At 57.9% G+C, this 26656-nt stretch overlaps 1 protein-coding gene and 1 long non-coding RNA gene across 7 annotated transcripts in view; both read right to left on the bottom strand.

Annotated features, from left to right (window-relative positions):
• Positions 1–4609: 4609 nt before the first annotated feature.
• The window catches only part of DISC1 (DISC1 scaffold protein), a 198397-nt gene continuing 176350 nt past the window's right edge, over positions 4610–26656 (bottom strand). For all 6 annotated transcript variants that reach the window (XM_079107191.1, XM_079107195.1, XM_079107199.1 and 3 more), the window contains 2 exons: positions 14373–14489; positions 4610–6056 (listed from right to left, as the gene is read on the bottom strand). In XM_079107191.1, the coding sequence (XP_078963317.1) occupies positions 5751–6056; positions 14373–14489 (423 nt within the window). In that variant the 3' untranslated portion in view covers positions 4610–5750. The remainder of the gene's footprint in view (positions 6057–14372; positions 14490–26656) is intronic.
• Positions 10716–11688, bottom strand: LOC306641877. The gene is made up of 2 exons (XR_013758331.1): positions 11067–11688; positions 10716–10912 (listed from the first exon to the last, which is right to left on the bottom strand). It is a non-coding gene; the product is annotated as an uncharacterized lncRNA (long non-coding RNA).

The following is a 26656-nucleotide window of genomic DNA, read 5'->3' as shown; positions in this document are numbered from 1 at the left end:
GTCCGTCCCCTTGTCCCAGCGTGTGGCTATGATAGATGCCATTGTCCCCAGGAGCAGAGGCCTGCCGAGCCAGTGAAGAGGCTCGTGGCCTCTGAGCCCACCTGTGGGTTTCCAGGCAGTCGGGCATGCCACTCCCTTCTCCCCAGAGGGGCAAAAGAGGACCATGGGAGGCGAGGAGCCAGCCGGCACAGCAGCCAGGCAAAAGATGGTGCCCAAACACGACAGCGACCTCACTGACGTGGGAGTGGCCACTCCGAGGGCGGCTCAGCCGTGCACCCCGGGGCTCACGGGCCAGCACCCACAGGCCCACGCTGCCTGGGGCTCAGGATCCCCGGTGGGCGGGCCAACTGGTAGAAGGAGGGCCGGGGCCAGACGACACTCAGCCAGGGGGCGACTGGGTGTTCACCAGGCTGGCCCCTCAGCGCTGCTGCGTAGAAGGTGCCAGGCGCTCTCCACCTCAGCATCCGAGCGCCCCCAAGACCACCACGGTGGATGGAAAGGTCCACAGGATCGTGCCGCAGAAACTCCCCTTTTGTACCAGAAAAACGGCAGCCAGAGCAACAGGCGCCCTCAGGGTGGGGCCCTGCAGACAGGCTCCGCACCCCTCCGGGCTCCATGCTCCTTTGGCTGGTTCTGTTGGTCCCCACAGAAGACACGTGTCTCAGCTTTATTTTACTTTACTTTTGGTACTGGGGATTGAACCCAGGGGTGCTTAGCCGCTGAGCCACATCCCCAGCCCTTTTTTATATTGGACTTAGAGGCAGGGTCTCACTGAGTTGCCTAGGGTCTCCCTAAGTTGCTGAGGCTGGCTTCCAACTCACGATCCTCCCACCTCAGCCTCCCGAGCTGCTGGGGTTATAGGCGAGAGCCACCACGTCTGGCGCCCCTTGTTTTTAAATGCATGTGTGGGGCGTGGTACTTCTGAGTCCTCCACACACACTGACGCCCTCTCCTGCACACGTCCAGGCGCGCCTCACGACCGTGGGCTTCCCTGCTGACGCTCAGGAAGAACAGAGCACGCAGATCCACTGGTGGCCAGGAGCGTGACCCCCAGCTCCTCGGGCCTCGTCGTGCCCGGTTCTCACAGGACCCCACACTTCTGTCTGAAGACCCGGCGGCGTGGGCAAAGAGCAGCCAGGACAGAGGGCAGTGAGACATGGCCGCAGGGCCCCTGCTGCTCGCCTGAGGGCAGGAGTCTGCCCTTGCATGGTGACTGTGTGCCATCCTGTTGGGGAAGAAGCACTAGGTCAGTTAAGCTGACGGACAGCTGGCTGGGCTCGCACAGAAGGACACCAGTGCTGCCCTGGGTCTCGTCTGTCGCGCCAGCCTCAGCCATGCCAGGCACATAGCTCTCCCCAGGGCCCGGTCTTCCCACGCCCCAAGGAGGAGGCTCCAACACCACGCAAGTGGAGCAGCAGAACCCGGGAAGGCACCGCCATCACAGGGGAACCAGGACGCCAGGTCCACTCCAGGATGCCATGCTGCAGCACCAGGACCCGGCCCAGGCAGAGCAGAGAGGGAACGGTGGCCAGGGGAACGAGGGCGGGCCGCCACGGCCTATCGGGATGCGGCCTCTGTTGGACCAAGACTGGAAGGAAGGGGTGGTGGGTCCCCACGAATCCTTGCAGACGACTCCGTATCCTGAAAACAGCCCAGGAGACGAGAACAGGATGACTCCGCGTTACCTGAGGCCTGTGTGCTCCCAAGGGGGCGCCCCGGGCAGGGCTGACGCTCCCAGCGCTGGCTGTTTGCTGGCCAGGCCTCCTGGGCAGGGCGCTGCCGTGGCGGCATCTCAGCAGGGACCTGCCAAGCGAGCAGCGTGAGAGGGGCTCCTCCTGCAAGGGGGACCCCCGGGCTGGCCTGGGGCACTGGCGGTTGTATGTCCTGTAGGGCTGGTGAGGGGAGGTCCAGGCACTTTCTGGGCTGTCCTTGCTGCTGGTCCCCATCGGAGCTGCCTCGCGACCTTAACAGCGAGGCTAAACCCGCACCGAGCACTGTGGCTTCAGCAGCTCGGAGGGCCAGGGAAAGCAGCGTGGCCCCTGCTCCCAGGCGCCCCGTCCCCTCAGCTGGAGAGTCCCCTCCTGCAGGATGCGCAGGGACCCACCTGAGCACACACCCACTTCCTCCATGGCACTGCGATGGTCTTTCCTTACACAGCCTGCGGTTCGCCAAGGTCGTCCAGCTAACGGTGACACCCCTGTGCACGCCTCCTCCTGGATTCTGACCTCGCCCGCCGTGACCCAGGGCAGCAGCACCTCTGCTCACAGTGCCACGGTCAAGTTCCCTCCCCGAGAGTCCAGGGCGGTCACTCCAAGGTTCTGACCTGCTGATATTCGGAAGCACATGGACGCAGCACTTCACAGCATGGCTTTATTCCAACGGCTTGGTGTGAAGTAAAGAGTGGTGACATTAATCACCCTGTAACCCAAAGTCAAGCCACAAAAACCTGGCGTCCTTCTGTCGTCTACACTGCAGGAGACGACACCCTCGAGGACACCCTGGTTTACATATGGGTTTAATCTGTAACGAAAGCTAAATCACTGGAGCAATGAGCCACACGACCAAGTTCACTGCCCAGACCGGGCAGGACCGGGCAGCGCGGCATAGACGAACCAGGGCCCCGACGCGTGTGCGGCTGCCTCCCCCTCAGCAGGCTTCACGGTTCGCCAGCGCCCTCTGGGGAGCCCTGTTCCTTGGTCTTCAGGAACCAGCCGTCTGTCGGGCGTCCGTCAGGTGGCCACGGCTGTCCCTGGTGGTGGGAGCGCTGGGTGGGGCGGCCTGGGCTGTGGTACTGCGCCTCCCCTGCACCGGGGCTCGCAGGGCCGCGGGGCCTGGGTGCCTCCTCCAGTTTCTGACTCTCGGGGCGGGATTCCAGGGTGTGCTTCTAACTAGGCGAACAGGGAAGTTCCAGGCTCACGGTGCCCAGGGACAGAGCGGGCACCAGGAGGGCACAGGTCGCTGCTCTCGCTCAGCCCTCCTGCTCCGGCCGGGAGGGGAGTGCTCTTCCTGGGCCTCGGCCACACCATCTGCAGACGCCCCCGAGGCCACCGTGAGGGTGGCCCAGTGTGTTTCTGGGGGTGGGGACCCCAGCCTGCCACAGAGGAAGACATCTCCATGATCACACATCGATTTGGTCTGAGGAAGGGGTGACTCGATCCTGAAATGCCAGCTTGCTGGAAGGGACCAGCCTGTGAGTGACAGAGCAAGTTCCAGGGGACCGAGGGCAGCGATCCAGCAAGTGGCGGTAAACGTGTCACTTGCTCTCTCCTGCCGTGTCACAGTGACACACGTCACAGCGCGGTCAGGCTCTAGCCATCATTAGCCCACGTGGTGGGCTTGGCTGTCTCCACACACCTTTACTACTGCGCTGCTTTTAAACCCACATTCTACCTCTTCTTAGATATTTTTACTTTGCTCTGTCAATAACTGTTCTGTAGCTGGGAGCAATTATAATCCCAGCTACTCTGGAGGCTGAGGCAGGAGGACGGCACGTCCCAGGCCCAGCTCAGCCGCTTAGCAAGACCCTGTCACAAAATAAAAAATAGAAAGGGTTGTTGAAGTGGCTCCATGGAAGAGCACCCTGGCTTCCACCCCCAGAACAAAATAAAAAACAGACAGATGATCCATCCTGGAGTGTGTATGGGGGTGCACAGTCCTGGGTCTGCTGGGGTCAGGTGGTTGAAGAGTGTGGGGTGATCATAAGGTGGTGGTGTGGCCAGAGGAGGCACCTGGCCTTTAGCAGCCTTCCTGGGTGGCACTCCAGGGCCAAGCAGCAGCTGGAGAGCAGGCTCAGCACATGGTCGAAGACATCTGGGCGTGGCCCAGTCTCAGCCAGGAGGGAACGCTCCGTCCCGGGGCACTGTCTTAGGGAGGTGTTTCACTGCTGTGACTAAATGACCCGACCAGCACAGCTGTAGAGGAGGAAAGGTTTGTCCGAGGGCTCACAGTTTCAGAGGTCTTAGTCCACAGAAGGCAGGCTCCTTTCCTCAGGGCTCAGGTGAGGCCGAACATCATGGCCGGAGAGGGTAGTGGAGGGAAGCCGCTCACATCACAGGGATCAGCAAGCAGAGAGAGACAAACTCCACCCTCCAGATACAAAACATATATAGCCCAAGCCACACCCAACTCCCACCTCCTCCAGGCAGACCCCACCACTTCAATTAATCCCATCAGGGGTTAACTCACTGACTGGGTTAGGACTCTTATGACCCAATCGTTTCTCCTCTGCACCCTCCTGCATTGCCCCACACATGAACTTTTGGGGACACCTCACATCCAAACCAAAACAGGCACCAAGGAACCCTTATGTGGGGCACATTCAAAGAAGTTATTAGTTTCGGGAATTTTCAAATGTCACGACCTCACAGAATTCTTTCACAGAGCTGTGAGCAACACAAACTCCTCGGGCTGGTGCCCGCGAGGTGCCTTGAGCCTGGGAGGCTGTTTAAAAACACGAGTCTAAGCAGGAATTCGTTCCTGGCAGGATGGCCAGCCCTGACACCCCAGTTTTGCTCCACTGGCATGAGTGAAAGGATTCAAGGATCCCTGTGCTGTGTGCCGGGGCAGTGGCTGGTGCAATCAGGGCCCGATCCTTGCCTGAGCTCCAGAGCGTCCACGCATGGAGAGGCGAAAGGACACGTGTGCACCCACAGTGCTGCAGGGGGTGGAGAGCACTGTCCGCACAAGAGGGCAGACGCACAGCAGCGATGGCTCAGGAGCCTGACCAGGCTGTACCAGGTGGCCAGGCTGCTCAGGCTCCACACAAGTGGATCCGGGGTGACGAAAGCCTATGTCTGCCCCAGGACCTCCCCGGAGAGCCCAGCCGCACCACCGTGAGTGGGGAAGGGACTGGGTTTACGGGGCGTTACGGGGGGCAGGGTAGATGCTCCCGGCTTGGGACACTGGGGTTGGAGGGTTGAGCGGGCTCCTCGCTGGCTCTCTCAGGTGCACGCCGACGGGGACTGAGCAACCCATGCAGGAGCGAGGCTTGGCGTCTTTACCAAACAGCCCCAGGCTTTGTGGAGCGTCTCTCTGGGGCGCCTTCCTGGGGCACAGGGATGAGGCTGGCTGAACGGGCTGCGGCGCGGCTGCACCCAGGAGGCCCCGCAGCCTGGGGTGCCCAGGGAGCTCCGCTCTCCCGCCCAGCCTGTGCTGCACCGTGGTCAGCAGGGATTCTCCCACACAGAAGGGAACAGGTGGGCAGGAAACGAGAGACTCAGAAGTGCCACGCGTCTCCAGGTCCCCTGCCCTCGCCACCCCTGGTGGACTTCAGAACATCCCCACGAAACACTCAGGATCCTTTCCCTAGGTGCACCCACCGCCAGGAAAACCCCACAACTGCAGTCGTTGAGGCTGGGCCCTAAGGGCCATCCTCCGGAAGCCCAGATCCACTCTCTCGGGAGGGCGGGAAGTCCAGGGAGGCCCCGCCACGCCCGGCCCAGGGGGGCTCTCAGAGCACAGGCCCAGAGGTCAGGCCGACAGATGTCCTGAGGCCTTGTCCCGGGGTCTGCTTCACAGGTTCTTGAATCAGGAAATGCTCCAACTGCAGCCCAATGCAACACGGTACCGGGCAAAAGAGCCACGTTTCCACCAGAATTCCCTCCAATTCTGTCCCCAGGGGCTGAGATACAGGCACCTCCAGATCCTGTGCAGCACACGCCCATGAATGTCTCGGGAAGGGAACCTCTGGGTGACATTCAGAAGGAAAATCAGCACCCCCCAATATTGCAACTTGCAGACCCCATTTCAGTTCATGAGAACAAATGGCCACCCTCCTGCTGGGAGACCTCCGGGCTCCACGTCTCCGCGATTAGTCCAGGCACATCAGTGAGGCAGCAGGAGTGGGAGGGCCAGTTCGCCCTGATGACAGGGTGGCCCGCCTCCTCCCAGCCCCTGCCCTCAGGCTGTGCTTCCCGGACACCAGCTGCTGGGCAGGAGGCTGCTGCTGGGCAGGAGTCTGCAGCCTCTCCTCCTCCCGCCTCCTTCGCTGTCTGGAGCTGCAGGATCATGGCCTGCAGCGCTTCCTTCACCATCTGGAGCTCCCCCTTGAGAGACTGTGCGTGTTGTTAAGGAGCAGGGGAGGTGGTGGTGGGCCCCCAGCCCCCGGGACCCCCGAGAGCGAGCGCCTGGAGCAGATGGGCCAGCCATCCGACTGCAGTTCCAAGCTCGTTCAGATTGTAGGAATTAAATATTGATACGAATTTTACACTTCCTTTAACAAAGGCTGCAATTTCTGCTGTAGAGGCCCGAGGTTATTAACTATCCAAGTACGATTCTGAAATGTAGAAGGGCCAGCGCTCAGGTGGAGACAGAGGGCAGCGGGAATGCTCAGCGGGAATGGTTAGTGCCAGCCCAACACTGGTGCCCTCCAGGCCCGGGTGGCCACTGTGAGACTTAAGTGACTGGCAGCAGGAAGGGAAGAATGCTTGCAAACAGTGCCTCCCCTAGAAATCCAGGACCCGGGGCCACCATAAGTACGCAGGGCTACGCAGGGCCAGCTCAGCAGCAGGACTGTGGGCCTGTTGACCACTGGCCAGCCTGGCCGCCTTTTGCAAACCTTCAAACCTGGCTTCTCAGGGACGACTTTGAACCTGCTCTGGGCTCTCACCTGCTGTCCCTGTTGGTAGCCTCCCAGATCTGATGCAGTGCAGGCACCAGCCTTTTCTGGGTAGGTTGGTTTCTTTTAACCTGAGGGGTTCTTACTTTCATAGCTTACGGAGTCATTTCTCACATGGAGAAAAGTCACAAAGAACTCAGCAAATCATAATACAGCACAGATGAGGCACTTCTCTTAACAGGTTTACCTTACCCAAAGCAGTGGCCATGCCTGTGATCCCAGTGGCTCAGGAGGCTGAGCCAGGAGGACCCTAGGTTCAAGTTCAGCCTCAGCAACTCAGCAAGATCCTGTCTCAAAATAAATAATAAAAAGTGCTGGGGATGTCATTCAGGGGCAAAACATCCTGGGTTCAATTCCCAGTACCAGAAATAAGGGAGAAGAAAGGGAAGGGCTAAACCATCACAGGCCGTCAGGCTGTTGGAACATTCCAGATGAGACATGGAGGAAGCTTGGGGAAGGCAGCCAGGGAGAAGTGCTACTCACGGGCCCCCTGCAATGCTGCCCACAGGGAGCAATGCCAGTGCAGGAGAAAGTGGCACCCGCAGGGCGGGGCTGTGGGAAGCTCCCCTCCAGAACTAGGAGCTCAGAGGACCTGGGGCAGGTGAAGGAGCCTCTGCCCAGCAGCAGGAAGGGTCCTGCAAGCTCCAGGCAGCTCTTGGCCTGAGGCTGCCTGTCCTTCACTGACATTTTCTACACAGGTTCACTGCTTGCACTTGAACTTGAGGGGGATGAGAGCGGGGTTGGGAAAGCAATAGAGGAAAAAACCGAGTTACTCTCTCTTTTCTTTCTTCTTTCTAAAGAAGCTTTGTTCTCCTTCATCTGTACTCGTCTTCAGAGAAAATGTTATGCAAGCAAAAGCGTAAGTGGCCCCAGAACAAATACCAGGCTCAATCCATCACGGAGTCTGGCTCCATTATGAAGAGTAAGCAAGGAGGGAAAGTGGCCTGTGAATCCCGAGGAGCCCCTGGGATTTAATTACCTCTGCTCTGCAGCCTGGAACTGCACACCGCTGTGTGCAATCTGATAAGCCACGGCAAAGGTTTGTAGAGAGGAGTCCAACCAAAATGTGAGGTTTCTTTAAAAGCCTGTAAAACTTCAGGCGCTGGCAGAATGAACTGAAAAGTTTAAAGAGAATAAGCTGCGAAGGAAAATGACTGTAGCACAATTAACCAGGTCGGCCTTTGCACGACGATCCCCGCTAACCCTCATCACCCGAGTGCCAGCTCAGGCCAACGCTGGGGTCCAGCACACCAGGTCCAGCCACCCGCCCCAACACCAGACACAGAGGTCCCTGTGTGCAGCTGAGAGGCGCTGGAGTCGGCGCAGCCACAGGGAGCAAGCGCACCTGCCTGGCCCCGTCCTCAGGGACTCAAGGGGAACCGTGGCCCACGTCACGCTTGGGTACCGCCCTGGCTGCTCTGCCGCTGAGGCGTATTTCTCTTCCCCTCTCCCCCCTCCCTAACCTGGGGAGGGGATGCAGGATGGCCTTTCTTGCCCATCCTAGGTGGAGTATCTGCCCTGAGCACATGTCCACCTCAGGACGGGGTGATCCAGAAGGTCTAGAAATGACTGTCACCCAAATTAACAAGTGAGCTACAACTCTGGACAGAGAACACCTGGAACGCAGCCTCTGAATCACCTCTTTTAAAAGCCCCCATTTCTCCCTGGAGAATCAGCCTCAGGGCCAGAAGTCCCTGTGCTTCTGTTTGGCTAGCAAAGCAGCGAAACTTCTTTTTCTTTATCTCAAGGCCTGTCCTCATTAATGGATCCGCATCGGGGTCAAGAACCGCGCTTTTGGCCACCCGAGGACTTGAGGTCTGTGAGGGCCGGGGCTGGTTCAGGCACCGGCTACCACCAAGTCTCAGGATTTGGGGTGGGGCTCGTGGGCTGGGAGAAAGCTCTTGTGGGGACTGTGACTTGGACTCATCCAAAGACAGCATGGATCAGACCTGTCGTTCCCGGAATCCAAGATGACTCCGCAGAGGAGACAGAAGATGGAGGCAGAAGGGAAGCCTAAGTCCTAGTGATAGGGGAGCAGCCTGGAAAATGGGACTTGAGAGCACAACTCTCCAGGGAAGCCGGGAAAATGGCTACTGTCTCGTTGTCCCACTTGTGAAGTAGACGACCTGAGTCTTCCTCGTGGGCAAGGAACGAAAAAGAATCTTCCTTTCTTGTGAGAATATAGTGGCTTTTGTGAGGCACCATGAACATTAGGGTTTGTTTCCTGACGTAAGAGATGTAGCAGATCTTCTGCTCTGTCAGGGCAGAGCTAGGCATCAGAAATCCTGGAAGCCTCATTAGTGATCCTATGAGGTAGTAATCATTAGAATAATTAAAATCACGTTTACAGATACGAGATCCATCTTTCTCTCTAACCACCCAACACCATGGTTCCTTGCCAGATGGGAGTTCCAGAACATTTTGGATGTACTGAAATGGAAGAGAGTCTAGGACAAAATATGAGCAAGGGGAAAGGGGGAAAAGCAAATTGCAGAACAATTTCATGGAACAACCCTAATTTTGCGATGAGACTACAGTAATAAGCCATTAAAGACTAGAAGGTATTTTAGGAGGTCACAGTGATGTCCCAGGAGTGGCCCTGGGAGGGAGACAGTGGTTTCTTAAATTCCCATAGCTCTGTGATATTCACAATGGACGTGCACAGCTTTCTTATCTAAATCAGGACACTTATAAAAGAAACCACTCGCCACAGTCCCTGTGAAGCCGTCAGAGAATTGAAAGTGCAGGTAGGGATTCCCATCTTCCCTTCCTTCACTCAAACATTCCAATGCCTCCGCAGCTCTCGCCACGCATTCAGAACTGGCCGCACAGGGTGAGCTGGAGAAGACCAGCAGCCAGCCGTGGGGAGCCAGGCAGGAGACGCAGCAGCTGGAGGTGTGCGCTGGGGGTGAGGCCAGGCCACGGGTTTACACAGCGAGAGTTCACGCTCTCACGGATTCACAGAAAAATAAGCTATCCTGTTTGCTGCGTCTAAACAAGCTCCCCGGGCTGCGGAGCAGCAGGGTCGAGCGGAATCTGATTTTCTGCTCACCAACCCAGCAGGCTCATAGCTGAAGCCCACCAACACGTGTGACCCTGAGTTTTGTCCAAGGGCTGGACACAACCCCAGGAATGGAGTTTGGGCTTCTGTAATTAGGGTGCTCACTTCATCTAAGTGGGGGGAGGGCCCGTAGGAGCTGAGTGAGCTGAGCCTAGGTACCCATGCCTGGGAAGCTGAAGGTCAAGTTCCAATGTCCCCAGACATGCCACCAGGGAGCTTGTATCTAAGAAAATTGGCACTCCAGGTACAATCCTGACCCAGGGCTTGGCATTGCAGGTGTTCAGAACCCCTGGAACCCAGGGCCATGCTCTAGCACCTCAGGAAGGACACACTCCCCAGGCAGGTGTGTGACATGAAGCGTTGGTGACAGGCAAGCCGCAGAGGTCCAGCGGCAGGGCACTGTCATGGAGGGCAGTGCTTGCGCAGGCCTGGGAAGTTGTCAGCGGAGTCCTGTTTTTCTAGGAGAGAACAGCATCCTCTGTCAGCGGGCTTCCTAGCGAGCACTCGGACTCAGAGTCAAAAGCAGGTCTGCTGCTCTGGAGGCTTTGCAGCTGCCTCTGTCAGGAACACGTGTTCCTCTGGAATCGACTGTGGCCGACGATACTGGGAGACCACACAGAAGAGGCAGAGGCAGGGGCCACGGCCACCGATGGCAAGGAGCGAGCCCTGCCTACCCCAGGACCCGCCAAGGGACTGGGTGCTGCCTGCACGGTGCCAAGACCACGCTGTGCGACACGCAGCAGGACACCTGTCTCGGGCCCTCCCTGCACTCGGCCCCAACCTCCCCATCCCCAGGCCTAGGTGGGAGCCAAAGGGACGCCCTGTGACCGCCCGTCCTGCACAGCCTTCCTGCCTATGGTGGGTGCACCATGGTCCTCAGGTCCACTCCCCGCTCTTCAGCCCCAGAGGCAGAAAGCGTTTGCAAGTGGGCAGGGCGCACTCCCACAACTGGGTCACCTTCGTCTGCTCAGGCTACGGATCTGAAAGTCGAACCAGACGAGGGCCTCGCAGGAGTCTGGATGCACTTAGTCTGCGTGCCATCGAGCGCCACCAGGACTAATCAACGGATGCCAGGCATTCCACACGAGCAGGCAGCACAGCATTCCTGGGGCTTCCCGGACATGGATGCAAATGCAACCGCAAACAGACTGATCGGTCCCGCCTCGTCCCAGACTCCAGCCCCCTGGGGGCTTTAAATATGCCCCAAATGTGCAGATCCAGGTGTGCTCCTGAAGCTGAAGGAGGAAGGAGAAAATCCCCGCTCAGAAACCCGCCTACCTCCTACAAGGTCTTCAGGGAAGGCCCTTGGCTGCGGAGAAGCCGCACACGCTCAGAAGGTTCTCAACATGTAACAGCTAAGTAGGACACAAAACAACTGTGAAACCGTACCCCGGCTGACACCGCTGCTCCTGGGGGCCCGGCCGGCTGGCCGTGAAGTCACACTCCTGTCCTCTGCTCTGCTGCCCCTCTGGGACCCTCTCTGCTGCCCGCTCTCCCAGTTCATGGCACAGACTGCTTCAGATGCTCACTGCGCCACGTCTAAGGGGTCCTGGGCTATCTGGTCCTGCCACTGGTGATGTAGCCACCCGTCGGGTGATGAGGGGACATGGCTGTCCCATCCCTTCTCAGGTGAGTCTGTCCATGTCTTCTTGGCAGAGGTCCCAGTGGCTGTGCTTGGCCCTGGTGTTGAGCAGGTGCCCAGGACCTGCTTGGATGCCACTGCGCTGGCCAGCCGCTCGTCCACGGCGCTCCGCGGGGCAGGCACACAGCCCACGCCAAAACCAGCGCCTTCCACAGGCAGAGGGGACAGGGAGCAGCAGGACATGGTGACCCCACAGCCTGCACCAGCCACGTCCCCAGGTCCAGCGCAGCTCACCGCACAGCTCCCCTAAGGCGGTGGCAAGCGCGTTCCCTCAACTGCTCAGCTATGGATTAGAATGAAAACCCAGCCATCGGGCTGGCCGGCAGCCGGGCGTCCAGACGAGCTCTCCTTGAACAGCAGCTTTCTTTTGCCAGGTGAGATGTGTCTCGGGCACAATGTCCACCCAGGTGCCCTCTGAGCAAGTACAAAGGCACCATCCCAGGGCGTATTCCCAAGGGGGCTTCAGAGGGGAGCCTGGGCTGGGACCAAGGAGGAGGCCAACACCACCCCTACCTCTGTGTGCCCCACCCGTGACACCCCCGGTACAATCCACTCATCTCTGTGAGGATCAGCCAGACTTTCAAAAAAAAAGGAAAAAATCAAACTTCAATAAACACTGTCATTCTAGCCAAGGGTTTGAGTAGCTGCCTTCTCCGAGGAACACGGAACGGACCTGTCTGTTTACTCACGGGGCAGGGCAGCCGCCAGCCTCCAGGTGGGGGCTTCCACACCCGCTGGAGACGACCCGTCCAGCTCAGTGAGGGCTAAGCCTCAGTCTTCTCAACTCTCGAGCAGGGATGAGAATTCCTCTCCTTGGAGCATTTTACAAGAGGGGCTGGCTTTCCAGGGAGCCACAGCAAGGCCACAGGCTGGCTCTTTCGACTCTCCCCGTCACGTTGACTGCCCCTGCCTCGGACCTGCTCAGGTACGTGGGAGAGGCCGCATGGCCTGTGGTGGGTGGAGTGCCGTGAGACCAAGGGACTTGGACAACGAGTCCTTGCCACACTCGGGACAGTGTGAAACCCACGGCCTGAATCCAGGCTGGTCAACCCCACAGAAGCTTAGAGGTGTGTGTCACTGTCCCAGTTGGCGAGTGACAAGAGACTTTGCCTCTGGCCCAGGAGTCCTCTGCTTGGAAAAGCTTGCGGTGTCTCCACGCACTGCTCGGCTCTGACCAGCTCTTCCCCTGCCTCCCCTAGCAAGCAGACGCCATTCCCTAAAATCAAACCAACCTCTTAGCCATTTTCAGAACAAGAGACCAACACAGACCCTGCCTGTGGCTCTCAGAACGGCGCCCGCCTGCCTAAGCCCTGGTGCATCTGCTTATGAGCCCACCAGCCGTGGTGCCAGGAGCCCTCCAGGGCCTGAGCCTTGTCACGGGCTGTGTCCAGCGACAGCGGCAGTCACAGGCCTGTCTCCCACACACCTCCCTCTCGGAAGAGCTCAGATCTGTGTGATCCACCAACACAGTCACAAGGACGCGGTCAATCTACTGCTGCTTCCCAGGGGGCTTCCCAGCAATAGCGTGAACACTGGTTCCATAAGAGGCAGAAAATTGTGAAGAATAGAATTCCAGTTTTTTTAAAAATCTACCTTGAACAGTGTTAGAAAACTTGCTGATTCAGTTAAAGAAATACCCTGCTAAGATTAATAAGCAAGGTCAAAGACTTCAAGCTATAGCAAGGAAGGAAGCAACATTGAATCCATCATTAGACCATAGATCTGAATGCTTTCAGTAAGATGAGTCCTAGACCATTCAGGGCCACTTACACACATGCACACACACACATGCACACACACGATGAAGTCTGGTAAGAACTGAAATTTTAAAAGGAAGACAGCTAAATTTCCCATGAACACATGAGTTATGGTTTAGGTATGAGCTGTCTCCCAAAAGCTCATTTTCAGAGGTGAAATGACTGGATTGTGAGAGCTGTAGTCTACTCAGTGGGATGATGGACCAACTGGGTGGTAACCGTAGACAGAAGGTGTGGCTGGAGGAGGTGGGTCATCGGGGCATGCCTATGGGGTTTATATTTGTCCCTGTGAGCAGGGCTCCCTTTGCTTCCTGGTGCCATGTCCTGAGCTGCTTTCCTCCTCCATAGCCTTCCGCCATGACGCTCTGCCTCCCCTTGGGCCCAGAGCTATGGAGTTAGCCAACCGTAGACTGAACCTCTGAAATCATGAGCCAGAATAAATTCTTCCTCCTCTGTGTTGTTCTTATCAGGTCCTCTGGGCACAGTGAGGAAAAGGTGCCTAAAACAACATCTGATAGAAGTCACACTCCTGAATAGAAAGAATGAATGACCGGGGAAGTGGACTGAGCCAGAGAGTGTCCACTCGATGTTAATAACTGAAAATACACAGGCTGGGCTGCACATCTCTTTGTACACCTGTGCCCCATCCACCTGCCCTGAAAAGAACTGACCAGTGGCAAACAGCCCCACCTGGGACACGGGGCTTCCACGGACACCTCCTGAGCCAGCAGTCCTGGTGCCCCTTCCTCACTGCAGCAAACTTTGACAGAGATGACCCCAGGATGTGGTCCTGCAAGGAGATCCTAACACCAGCGATCAGAAAGACAGTGGAGCTCAATCCCGTGCACCCAGCTGGACACTGAGAAGCAATGATCCAAAACACTGCTGGTTTGGACACTCCTCTGCCCGTTCTGTGGCAGAACTATAGGACCAAGCAATTTGAGAGTAGGGTTTGGCTTCTGGGCATCAGGAGAGCCCCTAAGGGCCTGAGCCCATCTAGAGTAGCTCTGGTTACTCCCCGACAGCCGCACGGCTCAGCTTTGCACTCCCTGAAAACCTCACTTTGCTCTGGCGTCACTGCGTGTGCACGTCTGGCCTCTGTGGTTAATTTTTAGCGGCCAGGTTTAATAATCAAAAATACTGAATTGTTGACCGAAGACCAAAGAGAAAGTACTGTACACACTGGCCCGGGACACTGCTTCCATCTGCTGGGGGTGGAGAGGCCAGGCCACTGTTAAGACTTTCCTTTACTAAGCAACCTTGCAGGCGTTAAGTCTGCAAGATAAAAAGGATATGAATGAGCCCCTCGTCCTGACTACGCATTGCCAGGTGAAGTTCATCTTCCAAGTGCAGCAGCTTCTTGCCTATGGCTTCACACGTTTCTCCGAGTTCTGTGGAAAAGAGGTAGGGTTCCTGGCCAGAGAAAAAGAAAAAGATCACATGTGAGCCATAGAGATTTTAGGGCTCGGGACACAGACAGGACACCCAGGGAAAGATCCCGGCTTTCCTGGCTTCTGCACCTCTGGGATCACACTGGAGCCCCGGCCTGCCCTGGAGGATGTTACGGGGAAGACGCAGTCCTGTTCAGGTTGTGACTGAATGAGGAGCCTCGCAGCACCGTCGCATGGCCCCCACGCCCATCGGTCATTCCAAAGCCTGACTTCCAGAGCCTCGCTCCCGAAACGGTTCATCACAAGGAAGCCTGGACATCCCAGCTGCGTCCGCAGGTGAACTCCCACTATTACAGGAATTCTAGCAAAAGCTGGGCAGGAGGGCGGGTGTCATGGAGGAAATGTGCTGTGAGGACAGGGGGTCTTCCTCGGAGGCACAGGCGCCTGACCAGGTCTGCACACTGGTCGCCGAAGGCACGTGAGGAGGGAAGGAGACTCCAGGAGAACCACACAGGCTGCACGCTGGCCCTTCTGCTGCCACCTCCTCCCCACCCTGGAGTGCAGGCCCCGCAAGGGCAGGGCTGACGTGTCCCCTGCCGCTGGGTCCCAGCTGGGCACCTGGCACTCGGCAGGTACTTGGAATCCATCAGTTCGGTGAAGGAAGAGTTAAGCCTTGGAGCTGCCTGCTTCTCTAAGGCTTCCTCTTCGAAGGCATGTCCCGCACAGGAGCCGGTAAAGAGCCCCCAGTGTCATGTCCTGCACAAAATCACCCTGCAGCAGCGGCCCAGGCGACCACCCGGCAGCAGCGGCCCAGGCCACCGCTCCAGCCCCTCGGCTCTCCTGCTGCAGCCCGACCTTCGCCAGTCCCACTCCTGGGTGCAAGCCCAGGGACTCCCGGTCCTCCTGCACCCGCCCCTCCTCCAGGCCCCACAGGATGATCCCCCCTCCTGAGGATGCACTCTGACCTTGCTAGGTCCGCCTAGTGACCGAGCACTCCCCGTGGGCCAGGGCCGCGGGCTGGCCACTCTTCCCAGGGCCCCAGGAGTCACTCCTGGTTTATAGACGCCACAGAGTCTTAAGGGAAGCAAATAAATAAGGTCAAGAAAATTCAGAAAGAAAATAGGAAATCTTAGAATGAAAGGAGGAGAAAAGCAAGAAATGAGCTCAGAATCAAGAGGTGACCAAACACAGAGGTGGTGCTTCCCAACTAACAGCAAAGGGCTCAGAAAACGCACCCAAGGACTTGTCCATAGGGAAAGAAGTAGCTTTAGCCACTGGCTCGATACAAAAGCAACAGGTGCCTAACAACGACCTCAGAGGCCCGGGTGTGGTGGCCCTGGGAGAGCCCGCGTGATGGCATGTCATGGGATGCTGAAATCAGGTCTGTGAACCAGCGTGGAGCCAGGCGTGTGCTTCCACTTATGCTCTGCCAGCCCTGCAGCTTTGATGTCTGCTTCCCGAGGGTCCACGAGGGGACTTCAACAGACCAGCAGGAACGGTAAGCAACCACCATCGCCACTGCAGGGGTCTCTCGGAATGCGGAAGGGCATATACAGAAGAAGGGACTCCAGGGACGACGTCACCGTACTGGAGCGGAAGACGGTACTTATGCAAAGCTAGTGGCATTGCAAGTCCAGGAGGAGGGGGCAGCTGCCAGCAGCCAGGAGAGTGGGCAGGAGCAGCTCTGGTGCCCTGGAGCCATGACCAGCCGCAGGGAGATCTTAACACAAGGACATCTAACGACAGGGACAGGCTCAAATGGGCAAAGAACTGGAATCTCCACGACTACTTTGAGGGGTGGTATTATTGAAGATTTTTATTTTCTTCTCTACTTTCCCAAAATTTCCCATATCTTTAAAGTATAATCAGAAAAAATTATCATAAGCGCTATTTCTCACAATAATGGTAGAGTATGGAAGAAACACACTGGAGTTTTGTTTTTTTAACGATGACAAAGACACAAGCTCAAGGCACCATGTCTGTGACAGAAGGTCTGATTGGCATTCTGTGGGGCTGCTTTTCCGAGGCACAAGTCACAGAACCTCCAGGCCCCACACCAACCACGCTGGCACACAAGCCTCCATATTGCAGGTTCTGCATCTGTGCATTCAACCAACTGCAGATCCAAAGGTAAAAAAAAAGCATCAGCACCGAACACGTCCAGACTCCTTCCTTGGCGCAATTCCCCAAAGAACATGCTGAACACGATGCCACCTTGACGTTCTGCCAGCTAGGTCGTCCGGATGTGACTAAAGCACAGGTGGTCCGTGGCACAGGCTCCGTGCCACCCCACGCCATTCTAAGGGACTTGGGCACCGGCACTCTGCATATCACAGAGGTCCCAGGGCCCGTCCCCTGGAGATACGACTGGTCCTGAGCCCTGAGGACATGGAGCATGACCCAGGAGCATCCTGAGGGCCAGAGTCCCAGGGCTCAGCCACACTGGGAGCTAGGCCCACCTGCTGGCCCTCGGCTTCAGGTGAGGCAGAGCTCCTCACCCATCTCCATGCTGCTCCAGGTACAGCCGAGCGTGCGCGGCACAGCCGTGCTCTGCAGATGGTTCCTGTCAAGGGGCGGGCAGCCCTCATCTCCTGGAGCCTGCGTGCCCGGAGGCCTCTCCAGTGAATGACCCCAGCAGTGCTGGGCCCCAGAGCCAGGGCATGACCACTCGCCCTGGGCCTGGCCTCCCTGTGGTCAGGAAGCCCAGGCCACAGGGATGGGCTGTGTGGACCTGGCTGAAAGTCCCAGGCAGCCCAGAAAGTGAGGAGACCAAATGAGCTCCGGTCTTCAAGGTCACGGTGTGAGACAACAGGAGGTGGGAGGCTGGGAGTCAGTGCAGCCCTGACGTGTGGCCAGCTCCGGGCAGCCCTGGCCGGCCTGCTCTGTCCTGAAGAGAGTGCTGTCAGAACCTTCCCAGACACAGGGCGACTCCAGGGGCCAGGGGCCGAAGCCCGTGCAGCACAGTCGCTGAGGGACCGCAGCTCCTTAGCACAGTGAGCCCTACTCCAGATGGAGACTAAGACGGCGAGGAGGCAGGAGGCTGCCAAAGAACACGCCCAAGAGGAGCATGGCCACAGAGACCCTCCGCGAGAGGGCTCCAGCCACCCTGGGGGCCACAGAGGCCACGCCTGTGTCCTGCGCTGGGGCTGGCCTGGGTCTCTCTGCCCTGGGCAGAAGGACCTGGCCCAGCTGTGCCTGTGCCGCAGTTCTCTACAGGTCTGGTGCTTGTCTCCACGCCTCTGGGTCCAAGAACCCAGGATCAGAAACACGGCCACCACCAGACCCGAGGGCCAGAGCGCCCACTGCCCGTCCCATCCCGTCCTACGTGTCCATAAGTATCCCAATGGCTGCATCAATTCACGTGGTTTGGGAACTTGTCACACCACCAAGCTACGTGGCTGACCCGCACAGGACTCTGCGTGGATGGACAAGACGGCTACAAAATGCCAGCGGGAAGTGCCTCCCCGCTCCTCATTAAAGAGTGGGGGCTGTGACGAATGACTGACAGGTCCCGAGGCCGCGAGGGCCTGGTGACTGGTCTCGGAGGGGCTCCTGGCCCTGTGATGATGGCCGCCAGGCAGGAAGTGCAAGAGAGACGGCAGGGAGCCACGCTGGCTGCTGCTGGCCGCTGTCCCCTGTCCCCAGGACCCTGCTGCTGGTGCCTATGCGGGCCTGAACAGGGCAGGCACACATTCCAAGGCGCGTGTGACTCTGGAAGAGATGACTTCTGGGAAGTCCCTCAGAAGGCATGGCCCGGTGTGCCCAGCTGTGTGGCTGCGACCAGAGCTCGGGCCGGGCCACTCTTCCCCTGGCTGCAGAGAAATGGCTATTGGGGAGGCTGGGGCCAGCCAGGTGCTGTCTTGCTGGGAGGCAGAAAGGTAAGAGACTCCTGCCTCCTCCTTACGCTGGCCTCCACCCGCTCACCGCCTGGTCATGTCCTCCTGCCATGGCGCCACGCAGGAGCGCGCAGTCCCTTGGGCCGCCTGGGGTGGGCTGCACCGCCACCGGCTCTCCCTTCTTCAAGAGCAGCTGCCTGAGTCTGTCCTCCCCAGCAGGGTCTTTAGGATGCGCAGGGCTCCCCTGGCAGGAGGAAGGGGCTCTGCTGTGACCCCCGCCCCAACTGCAGCTTTGTCCATTTTACTAAGACGTCACAGAGTTGAAAGGAGAGAAAAGGGGGGCACGGCTGAAGAGGTGACTTCTTTTCAAATCAGGGGTCCTTCAGTAAAAACTTGGGACGCACAGAAGTCCCTCCACCCAGACGGCGACCTTTGTCGGCTGCCCATCGGGGCACCGGGGATGCGGCCGCAGGAGCCTCGGCCGCACATGCCTCTTGCTTCCCCACAGCCCGAACGCCAGCATTTACAGAGGCCTCTCAGCCGGGTGCTGAGGACGCGGGCGACCGCAGCCTTCAGCACCTGGAAGCAGAGGCCGGAGCGGGCGGGGCCTCCGGGGTTCAATCCTTCCTTTACAGCCAGAAGTCTCCGCGCGTGGCGGGACTCGGCCACGAAGACCCAGTGCGCTCCTCTCCCTCCTCGGGAGGATGCAGAGGCCCCTGCAGGCCTCAGCGTCTCTGGGGCGGCTCCCTACAGGACTCAGAGCCACGCCAACAGGAGGTGGCCGTGACGACCACCCCAGGGAGCCCAGGGCTGCCACGGGCCCACCTGCCCGTGAGACGCCAGGCTGGGATGGAGGAGGGAGGCGGCCATGGGGAGGACAGCGAGTCCCGTCTCTCCGGACAGGAACGGAGGCCAGGCTCTCTTGTCTCTCCACCCCCTGTGGGTCCCGAAAGAACGTGTGCCCAGCCTGGCCGGGGGCTGGCCACGCTCTGGACGCCCCTGGGTAACAGGTGTGACTTCACTTCCAGTTTGATTTTTAAATTAAGTGTGGCAAAAAAAAGAACTCCTGCTGATGACACTTGAGGATGACAACGCGGCCCGCTGCGACATCCCGGGGCTGGCCGAGGGGACTTGTGTGGGATTTGCGACTCGGGGACAATCTGAAGCGCAGGGTGCTCCGTGCTTCAAAGCACCCTAGAAAACTGCAGCGCTTTGTCCTGCAGGCAGTCTTTTCAGAAATTCAGATTATTGGTTTTTCCCCTTTCTAACCATGCGGCCCATCGTGACCACAGGAGGGACCGTTTCCCGAGGTCAGACTGGAGCGCCCCCACGGTGGCAGGGAGCGGCTCGCTCAGAGTTCTCACACTTCCCACCCGCCACCAAACTGTCTTCAAAGCCCCGCGAGCTCCACTTGTTCAGGGAGTGCTTCCCTCGGGAATCCCCAAGCCCTGGGATGCAGAGAAGCCCCTCCGTCCAACTCCTGCCTCCCCGGCCCTTTACCCTGCAGCCCCAGGGACCCAGGAGGCGCCCAGGGATGCCGGTGGAAGCAATGAGACTCTGCTTGGCCAGGCACCGCGAGCTTTGTCCTCAGAGGTGTAAGTGGGAGGCCAGCCCCGCTGTGGCAGAGGCGAGGTGGAGGCTTTGAGCAGCAGGACCTGGAAGGAGGTGATTAAGTCACTGGCAGTGCTGGCCAGGATCAAGGCTCTGAGTTCCTCAGAGCGCGTTGGTATAAAACAGCGAGCTTGGTCCACGGAGCTCTCCGGCTTCTTCCCCACCATGTGATCTATTCCTCATGTCATGGTGTCATCTGCCATGACGTGACATAGCCAAGGGGCCTCCCCAGAAGCCAAACAGATGGGTCTGCCTGATCTTGGACTTTCAGGCTCCAACACTGTGAGCTAAATAAAGCTTGTTTTCTTTACTAAGTATCCAGCCTCAGGTATTTTGTTATAGCAACAGAAAAGAGACTGATACAAAGCTCTTGAGGAAGCTTCGCTCTTTCTCAGACTACGCTGTGCAGGAAATTGTCTCTCTGTGGTGTGACAGCCAGCAGGGGAACTGGTGTGAAAACTCCCTCTGCCTGCAGCCAGGAACGGTCCCGTCTGGGATGACCGCCAGCTTCACGGCAGCCCCTGTTCCTGCGTGACAACCCCCACCCTTGACACACAGGTCTCTGCTGGCCTCAGAGGAAGCCCTGCAGCCTTGCATGGGACGGAGTCAGCAGCACCAGCTGGGTCAGGCAGTACCTCAAACAACTTGCTTAGCTCTCCTCATGAGCAAACCTGCAGGCTTGGATGAAGGGCCGGAAACGTTTCGCTGTGTTGAATCAGAGCTGACGTCACCTTGCACGCAAGTCTCCCACCTCAGGGAGCAGGGTTTAAAACAGAAAGCAGGATTTCCTATGTTGGGCAGGATTTTCCCTTTAAAACAACTTTCTGAAACATCTATCTGTGCAGGTGTAGGAGCAGGAAGGCGCTCGGTTGCTGACCTGAGCAGATGCCTAAACCACACACACAGGGGAGGCGGGCAGGACCCCTGACCAGGGCCTCTGAGGGCCTTTCTCTTTTTTCAGCTCTATTTCCCACAAGCAAGGCTAAGGCCTTGCCTATGACACGTGGAAAGTGCTGACGTTCAAGACGTTGGCCGTGAGCTCACGTTCAGGGGTGGGGGGTGCATGGCCCACAGCCAGGCTGCCTGAGGAGACAGATCCTGTTGACAGCGGGCGCCAGGCTGTGTGCAGGGCCTGGAGGAGCTGTGCTTGTCACCTCCCTTCTGAACAGAACCTGCACTGGGAACAGGAAACTTTCATGTGGACGCTACCAGACGGGCGCTGCTATAGCGCCAGCTCTCCATGGAACTGAGCTGGGGCTCCGGGCGCTGCAGTAAGAGGCACTAAGAGGCCCGGGAAGGAGTCAAGCCAGAACAGGAGGCAGGAGGCACTCTGTGACTGTGGCACCCTGCGGCTGTGACACTGGAGACAACTGGGCGGCCACGAGCACACTGCAGCCTGGCCCCGCGGGAGATGTGCCATGCTGGCCCTGGCGGCTGGCTGCCATGGGCAGGGGCAAGGGCAGGTGGTACCCAGAGCCCTCGCCTTGGCTCTCCCCGGCCAGCTGGCCCAGATCCCCATTTGCCTCGGGCACGGGTTAAGGCTCCTCAATACCTGCCCACCCTTAAGGACTCCAGGTTCCCGCAGCCAAAGCCACAGGCCACACGATGAAGGAAGGACAGGCGGGGGGCTTCCCTGGGGTCGCTAGGGATCTGCCCTCGCGCTCGCCTGCGGCAGCTCTGTCAAAGTTACAGAACATTAGGAATAAAAGCCTACCCTGCACGCGTGAACGCCTCCCAAGACGCTCTGAGCCTCGGGACTGCCTGCTGGCCTCCAGCTCACCCGCCATCCCTGCAGGTCCAGCAGCGTGCTCGCCACAGGCGGTGAGCTCAGTGGGGCTGAAGGCGTTTCCTGGTTCGGCACGGAAGCCACCGCCTCCAACACGTTCCTCCAGGCTGTCTTCCAGGACATTTGCTGGCGAACGCGTTCCAGGAGTGCTCTGTGGTTTTCTCTGCCTTTTAAAACACATGGTCTATACTTACCCCAGACCACTGCCTGTCCATAACACAAAGAACACGCTTCACACCTGTGTGGAGTAGATTTTGTGGCTAGTGTTCATCTTGCTCATAAATGCTGAGTGCCACCATCAGAGGGTAACAGCCAAGGGGTGCAGAGGCAGGAAAGCCTGTCACTGCTCTGAATGAAGCCATAGCTCCCCCAACGCCCAGATCACATGGCTGCACCCCAAGTACCTGGGTATGACTTCTAAAGCTCCCCGTGGCTGGAAGGGGTAAAGAACCCACCTCAAGGGCCTAGACCTCTGCAGGTCGCAGCAGGCTGCCAGCTGTCTGCAAAGACCCCCCACACTTGTCTCTGAGAAGGAGCTCAGGACAGGAGGAATCAACAGAGCTAAGAAAGCCGGTAGGAGGAGTGACCGCCTCACGCTTGGTCAGCTTCGATGGGCTGTGGTCTCCAGTTCACACGAAGACAGTCTTAGAAAGCCACCTGCCGAGCTACGTGGCCACTCAGGAGCTTTTGGACTGCTTTCCTGTTGTGCACTGGGCTCGGGCATCAAAAGTGAGCATGCCCAGACCTCACCAGCACCATTAGTAAATGAGACCCACACATCAGCTGGCGCCTGAATAACTGCCACACCACAAAAGATCCAGATTCTGGGGACAGTGACATCGAACCCTGAAGACATATAGAAATACAAATGGAGCAGAGCTGGAGGATGCTTTCAAAGGAAGGTGGCTTGAGCTGCCTGTTGCTAAGAAATACCAAACTAGAAGGAGTAAAGAGGAACCACGAGGACGGAAGCCAAGGCCAAACCCCACCCGGGCTCATTTTGTGTTTTTTTAGAAATTGAACTTTTGAGGGCTTTTGCAAACACACAACCACGAGACTGAGGGTTAGGGCTCCCAGTGCCACTGCCCAGGCACTGGGGCTCACTGGGGGCTCTGGCTGAGTGGCCCCTGTTCTTCCCTCACCACGCTGCGTGCCTCCGCAGATGGAGGCCAAGGGGCGGCTCTCCTCATGCCCTTAGGCAGGCGTGTTGCTCTCGGGCTTCTAGTTTTGTCAGAGAAGTGGCAACTGCGCTGTAGGATCCATGGTCCCCGTAGCTGCAGGGGGCAGGTGTAGCCAGGGCTGGCCAATGAGACTCCCAGGGGGCTGGCCGGGAGAGGCCTCACGCTATGGCCACAGGGACGGGGGCAGCAAGCCTTGGGCAGGGTGGCTTCCTGCAGCAGGGCCGCGGAGATGCAGCCCAGGCCTGCTCGAGGCTCCCTGCCAGGACCGGCAGCGACCACCCATGACTGGCTCGTGCGTGGGGAACTCCTGTCTCCGGCAGCCCTGACCCCCGGCGTGGGGCATCAGAAGTGGCCTGGCATGACGGCCACTTGTCACGTCTGTGAGCCCATTTCCAGAAGCAGGGACCTCCAGATTAAAAACCTCCCAGCTGCAAGGTGGCCCCCCTGAGGAGTCATTAACAACACACGCGTGTCCTGGCCGCACGGGGTGACCAACCCGCCGCAGACACTGTCTTCACCACGGAAGGACAGAGTCTCCAGGACCCCCAGGGTGGCTTCCTCAGAGGAAACAGCTGTGCTTGGTGAGGGGAGGAAGGACAGCCTGGACCCTGGAGCACCCAGGATTGTGCCTCCCTTTTCCAGAAGGAGGGAAGCAAGTGGGCAGATCAGAGAGTGGACTTCCTCCCGGGGGCAGGAGGAGGAGGCTGGCAGCAAGGCATTAAGTGAGGGACCAGGGGGAGGCTATGGAGCCCAGTGGACAAGCCCAGCCGGGCAGGGAGCTTCAGCCTCCATTGGTGGAGTTGTTTCTGAACCTACTTATGCCAGCTGTATTTAAAATCTCAATTATACAACTTAAATTAATACTATGTAAAACCGTGAAATATGAGTGTGAGAAAAAGGTTCTTATCTCCAAAAAAGCAGCCAAAAACCTTGGAAAGACTCAGCCATGTCGAAGCGAGGGAGCAGGAGACCGAGGATTGCTTCAGAGGAGCCACGTGTCCAGGGCCCAGGAAGGCACCGGAACCGCGAGCTGAAGCCACATGGTAGGCGAGGATCATGCAGGAGGGGCTGGGGTCGCAACCGGAGCAGACCCACGCACACAAAGACTCAGAGCCTTATCAAAAGATCGGCAGGTGTGCACGTTTTCACTTTTAAAGGCGGTTTAGAGTGCGTGCTGGTTTTTTCTTTTTAATTCTCCCTTCTCTGATGTCCCGACCGCCAGTGCCAGTCCTGCGGGGTCCTGACGGCTTCCCTGCTCTGCTCCTGGGCGCGAGGCTGCTCTCCAAGCTCTCTGCAGGCAGGGCCAGCGCTTTCTCACCCCGGCTCTCTTCTCCCAAAGACGTTAACCCACGAGAGCCACACCAGCTGCAGGGACGACCTTGCCCTGTCAGCTCTCACCTGAGGAGAAGGCTGTGGAGAGACCAGGGCCAGCGCAGAGGGAGGAGCCATCTGTGCCTGCCTGAGCTCAGAGGTAGCAGGTCCACCCACCAGACACCTGTCCAGGTGAGAGTTGGAGCTGGGAGGACAGGCAGCCTCACTGCGGCTGAGTAGAGAGAGGTGGATTCATTCCCAGGTTTGGATCTTTGGTTGTTTTAGGTTACTGTGAATGGGATCGCTTTCCTGAGCTCCTTCTCAGTAGATTCATTATCGGTGTGCAGGAGAGCTGTTGCATTTCATATACCGATCTTGTCTTCTGCTGCTTTGTTGAACTTGTAAGCTCTAGAAGTCTTCTGGTAGAGACTTTTGGGTCTCCTAGATGTACGATCATGTCATCAGCAAACAGAGTTTGACTTTTTGTCAAACTTTTGTATCTCTTTAATGGCCTTCGCTTGTCAGATTGCTCTGGATGTTAGTTATACTCCAGGTATTTATCCAGAAGAACTAAGTCCGCACACAGGCTCCCTGTGCCCATGGGCTGCCGGGCTGGGTGCCCGCTCTCCCGCTCCTGTACTCTTTTAGCAGAAGAGGACACCAGGACTGCCCAGGCCACCTGGCACTGAGCAGAGGCCTCTGGTTCCAATGTGGTGTTTGCTGACAGTCTTGCTGTGTAGCCCAGGCTGGCCCTGAACCCCTGGATTCCAGTGTGCTCCTGTGAGGCCCCCAGAGTGGGCGGGACCACAGGTATGTGCCCCCGTACCTCCTCCCGGCCTCTTCTCCCATGCTGCACTGTCTGCTGAGTCCTGGGCCAAACACGGCCATTCAAACGCCCGTGACTTTGATTTTAAGTAGGAAGATACTTTAAAAAAACTTTTAGTCACTACTACAAAGTTACCTACAATAGAATCCATTCTTTTTGGTGCAAAGTTACAAATTCGTATCTATGTACACAGTTGTGTGACCTCGTCACAAGACACAGGTGCTTCTCCGATCCCCGAACTTCCTCCCTTCAGCTCCTAAAGAGCCCCCTCCCCTTGCTGGCAACAAGTGATCTGCTAACTTGTCCCATAACTTTGCCCTCCCAGAAAACATGCATCACCTCAAGAACGCAGGTACTCACGAATCCAAAGAATGGCTGCCTCGCTGAGTCCATCCCCCACCCCTGGGGGATACACATCAGGACCCCAACGGGTGCCCAAAACCTCAGGTGGCACCAACCTGTGTACACCAGGCATTGCTGCACACGCACACCTATGACAAAGTCAAGCTTGTTCTATGAACTGGGGCCATGAAGAGATTGACAATAAATAAAAACTAATAATAAAATGATCATAACCATATACTGCCATAAAAGTTCTGTGAAATGCTCTCTCTCTCTCTCTCTCTCTCTCTCTCTCTGTGAATATCTTGCCGTCCTGTGGTTTTAGCAACCTCAGCGTACGATTTTTTTCCTTTCGGTGGAGAACTGGTACCTTTTCACTTGCAGGGCGTACTGTGCAGCGTCTCTTGGAACATCTGAGCTGCTTCCTTCATGACTCCGGGCTTGGGGACCATTACAAAATAAAATGAGCCGCTGAACAGAAGCTCTGTGAGACCGTGGTAACCCGTCTGGTGACCGAGGGGCACACGCAGCGTGGGTGCTCTGGACAGAGGAGTGGCTTACGATCCAGGTGGCCCAGCAGGAAGGCACAAGATGTCATCAGAGTGGCACACGGCGTAAAACCTATCCACTGCTTATTTTGGGAATCCCCATTTAACGTTTTCCAACCTCATTTGACCACAGGTAACAGAAACCCCAGAAAGCAAACTGCAGCTCGGGGGTCACAGGCCACAGTGTGGGAGTGGGAGGACCGCGAGGCCCCTCCCCGAGAACACGACGCACACTCAGCAGGAGTACATCCTGGGAGCAGAGGCTCCAGAGGGCTGCAGCTCGGAGCAGGAGCCGCGGCAGGACCCTGCCGTCTGTCCGTCCCGGGAGTCAGGTGGGCATTCTGTGGTGGGAGTTTCTCTTCACGCATCCTTGACCTTGAGATTCGAACTCTTCCACTTCATACTTCAGCTGGCTTCCACAGCCAGGCCATGAAATCGGCAGGTGCTTACCATCCGCTGGATGAAGACCAGTCCCCCTACACCTGGGAGAGTCATCCTCGGAGAGGCTGGAGGCTGGGGACCCCGTGGGGGAGGGGGAGGGAAAGAGGGTTCAGGACACATTACCCCAACCGCAGAGGGCTCCTGAGCCACTCTGCCCTCTCCTGAGGTGGGCACAGCTTCTCCCATCTTCCTCTGAAGCCCACCCTAAGTCCCTCCCTCCACCTGGAGGGAAGGAGCAGGCTCCCCTCTGAAGGCCCAGGGACACAGGGTTCTGACCGGGCCTCATGGGGCCCCAGGCCATCAGCGT

This window comes from Sciurus vulgaris (genome assembly GCF_902686455.1).
Source record: "Sciurus vulgaris genome assembly, chromosome: 12".
NCBI classification, from domain to species: Eukaryota; Metazoa; Chordata; class Mammalia; order Rodentia; family Sciuridae; genus Sciurus; species Sciurus vulgaris.
Note: the sequence above shows the minus strand (reverse complement) of the source record. Positions and strands in the feature narration are given on the sequence as shown.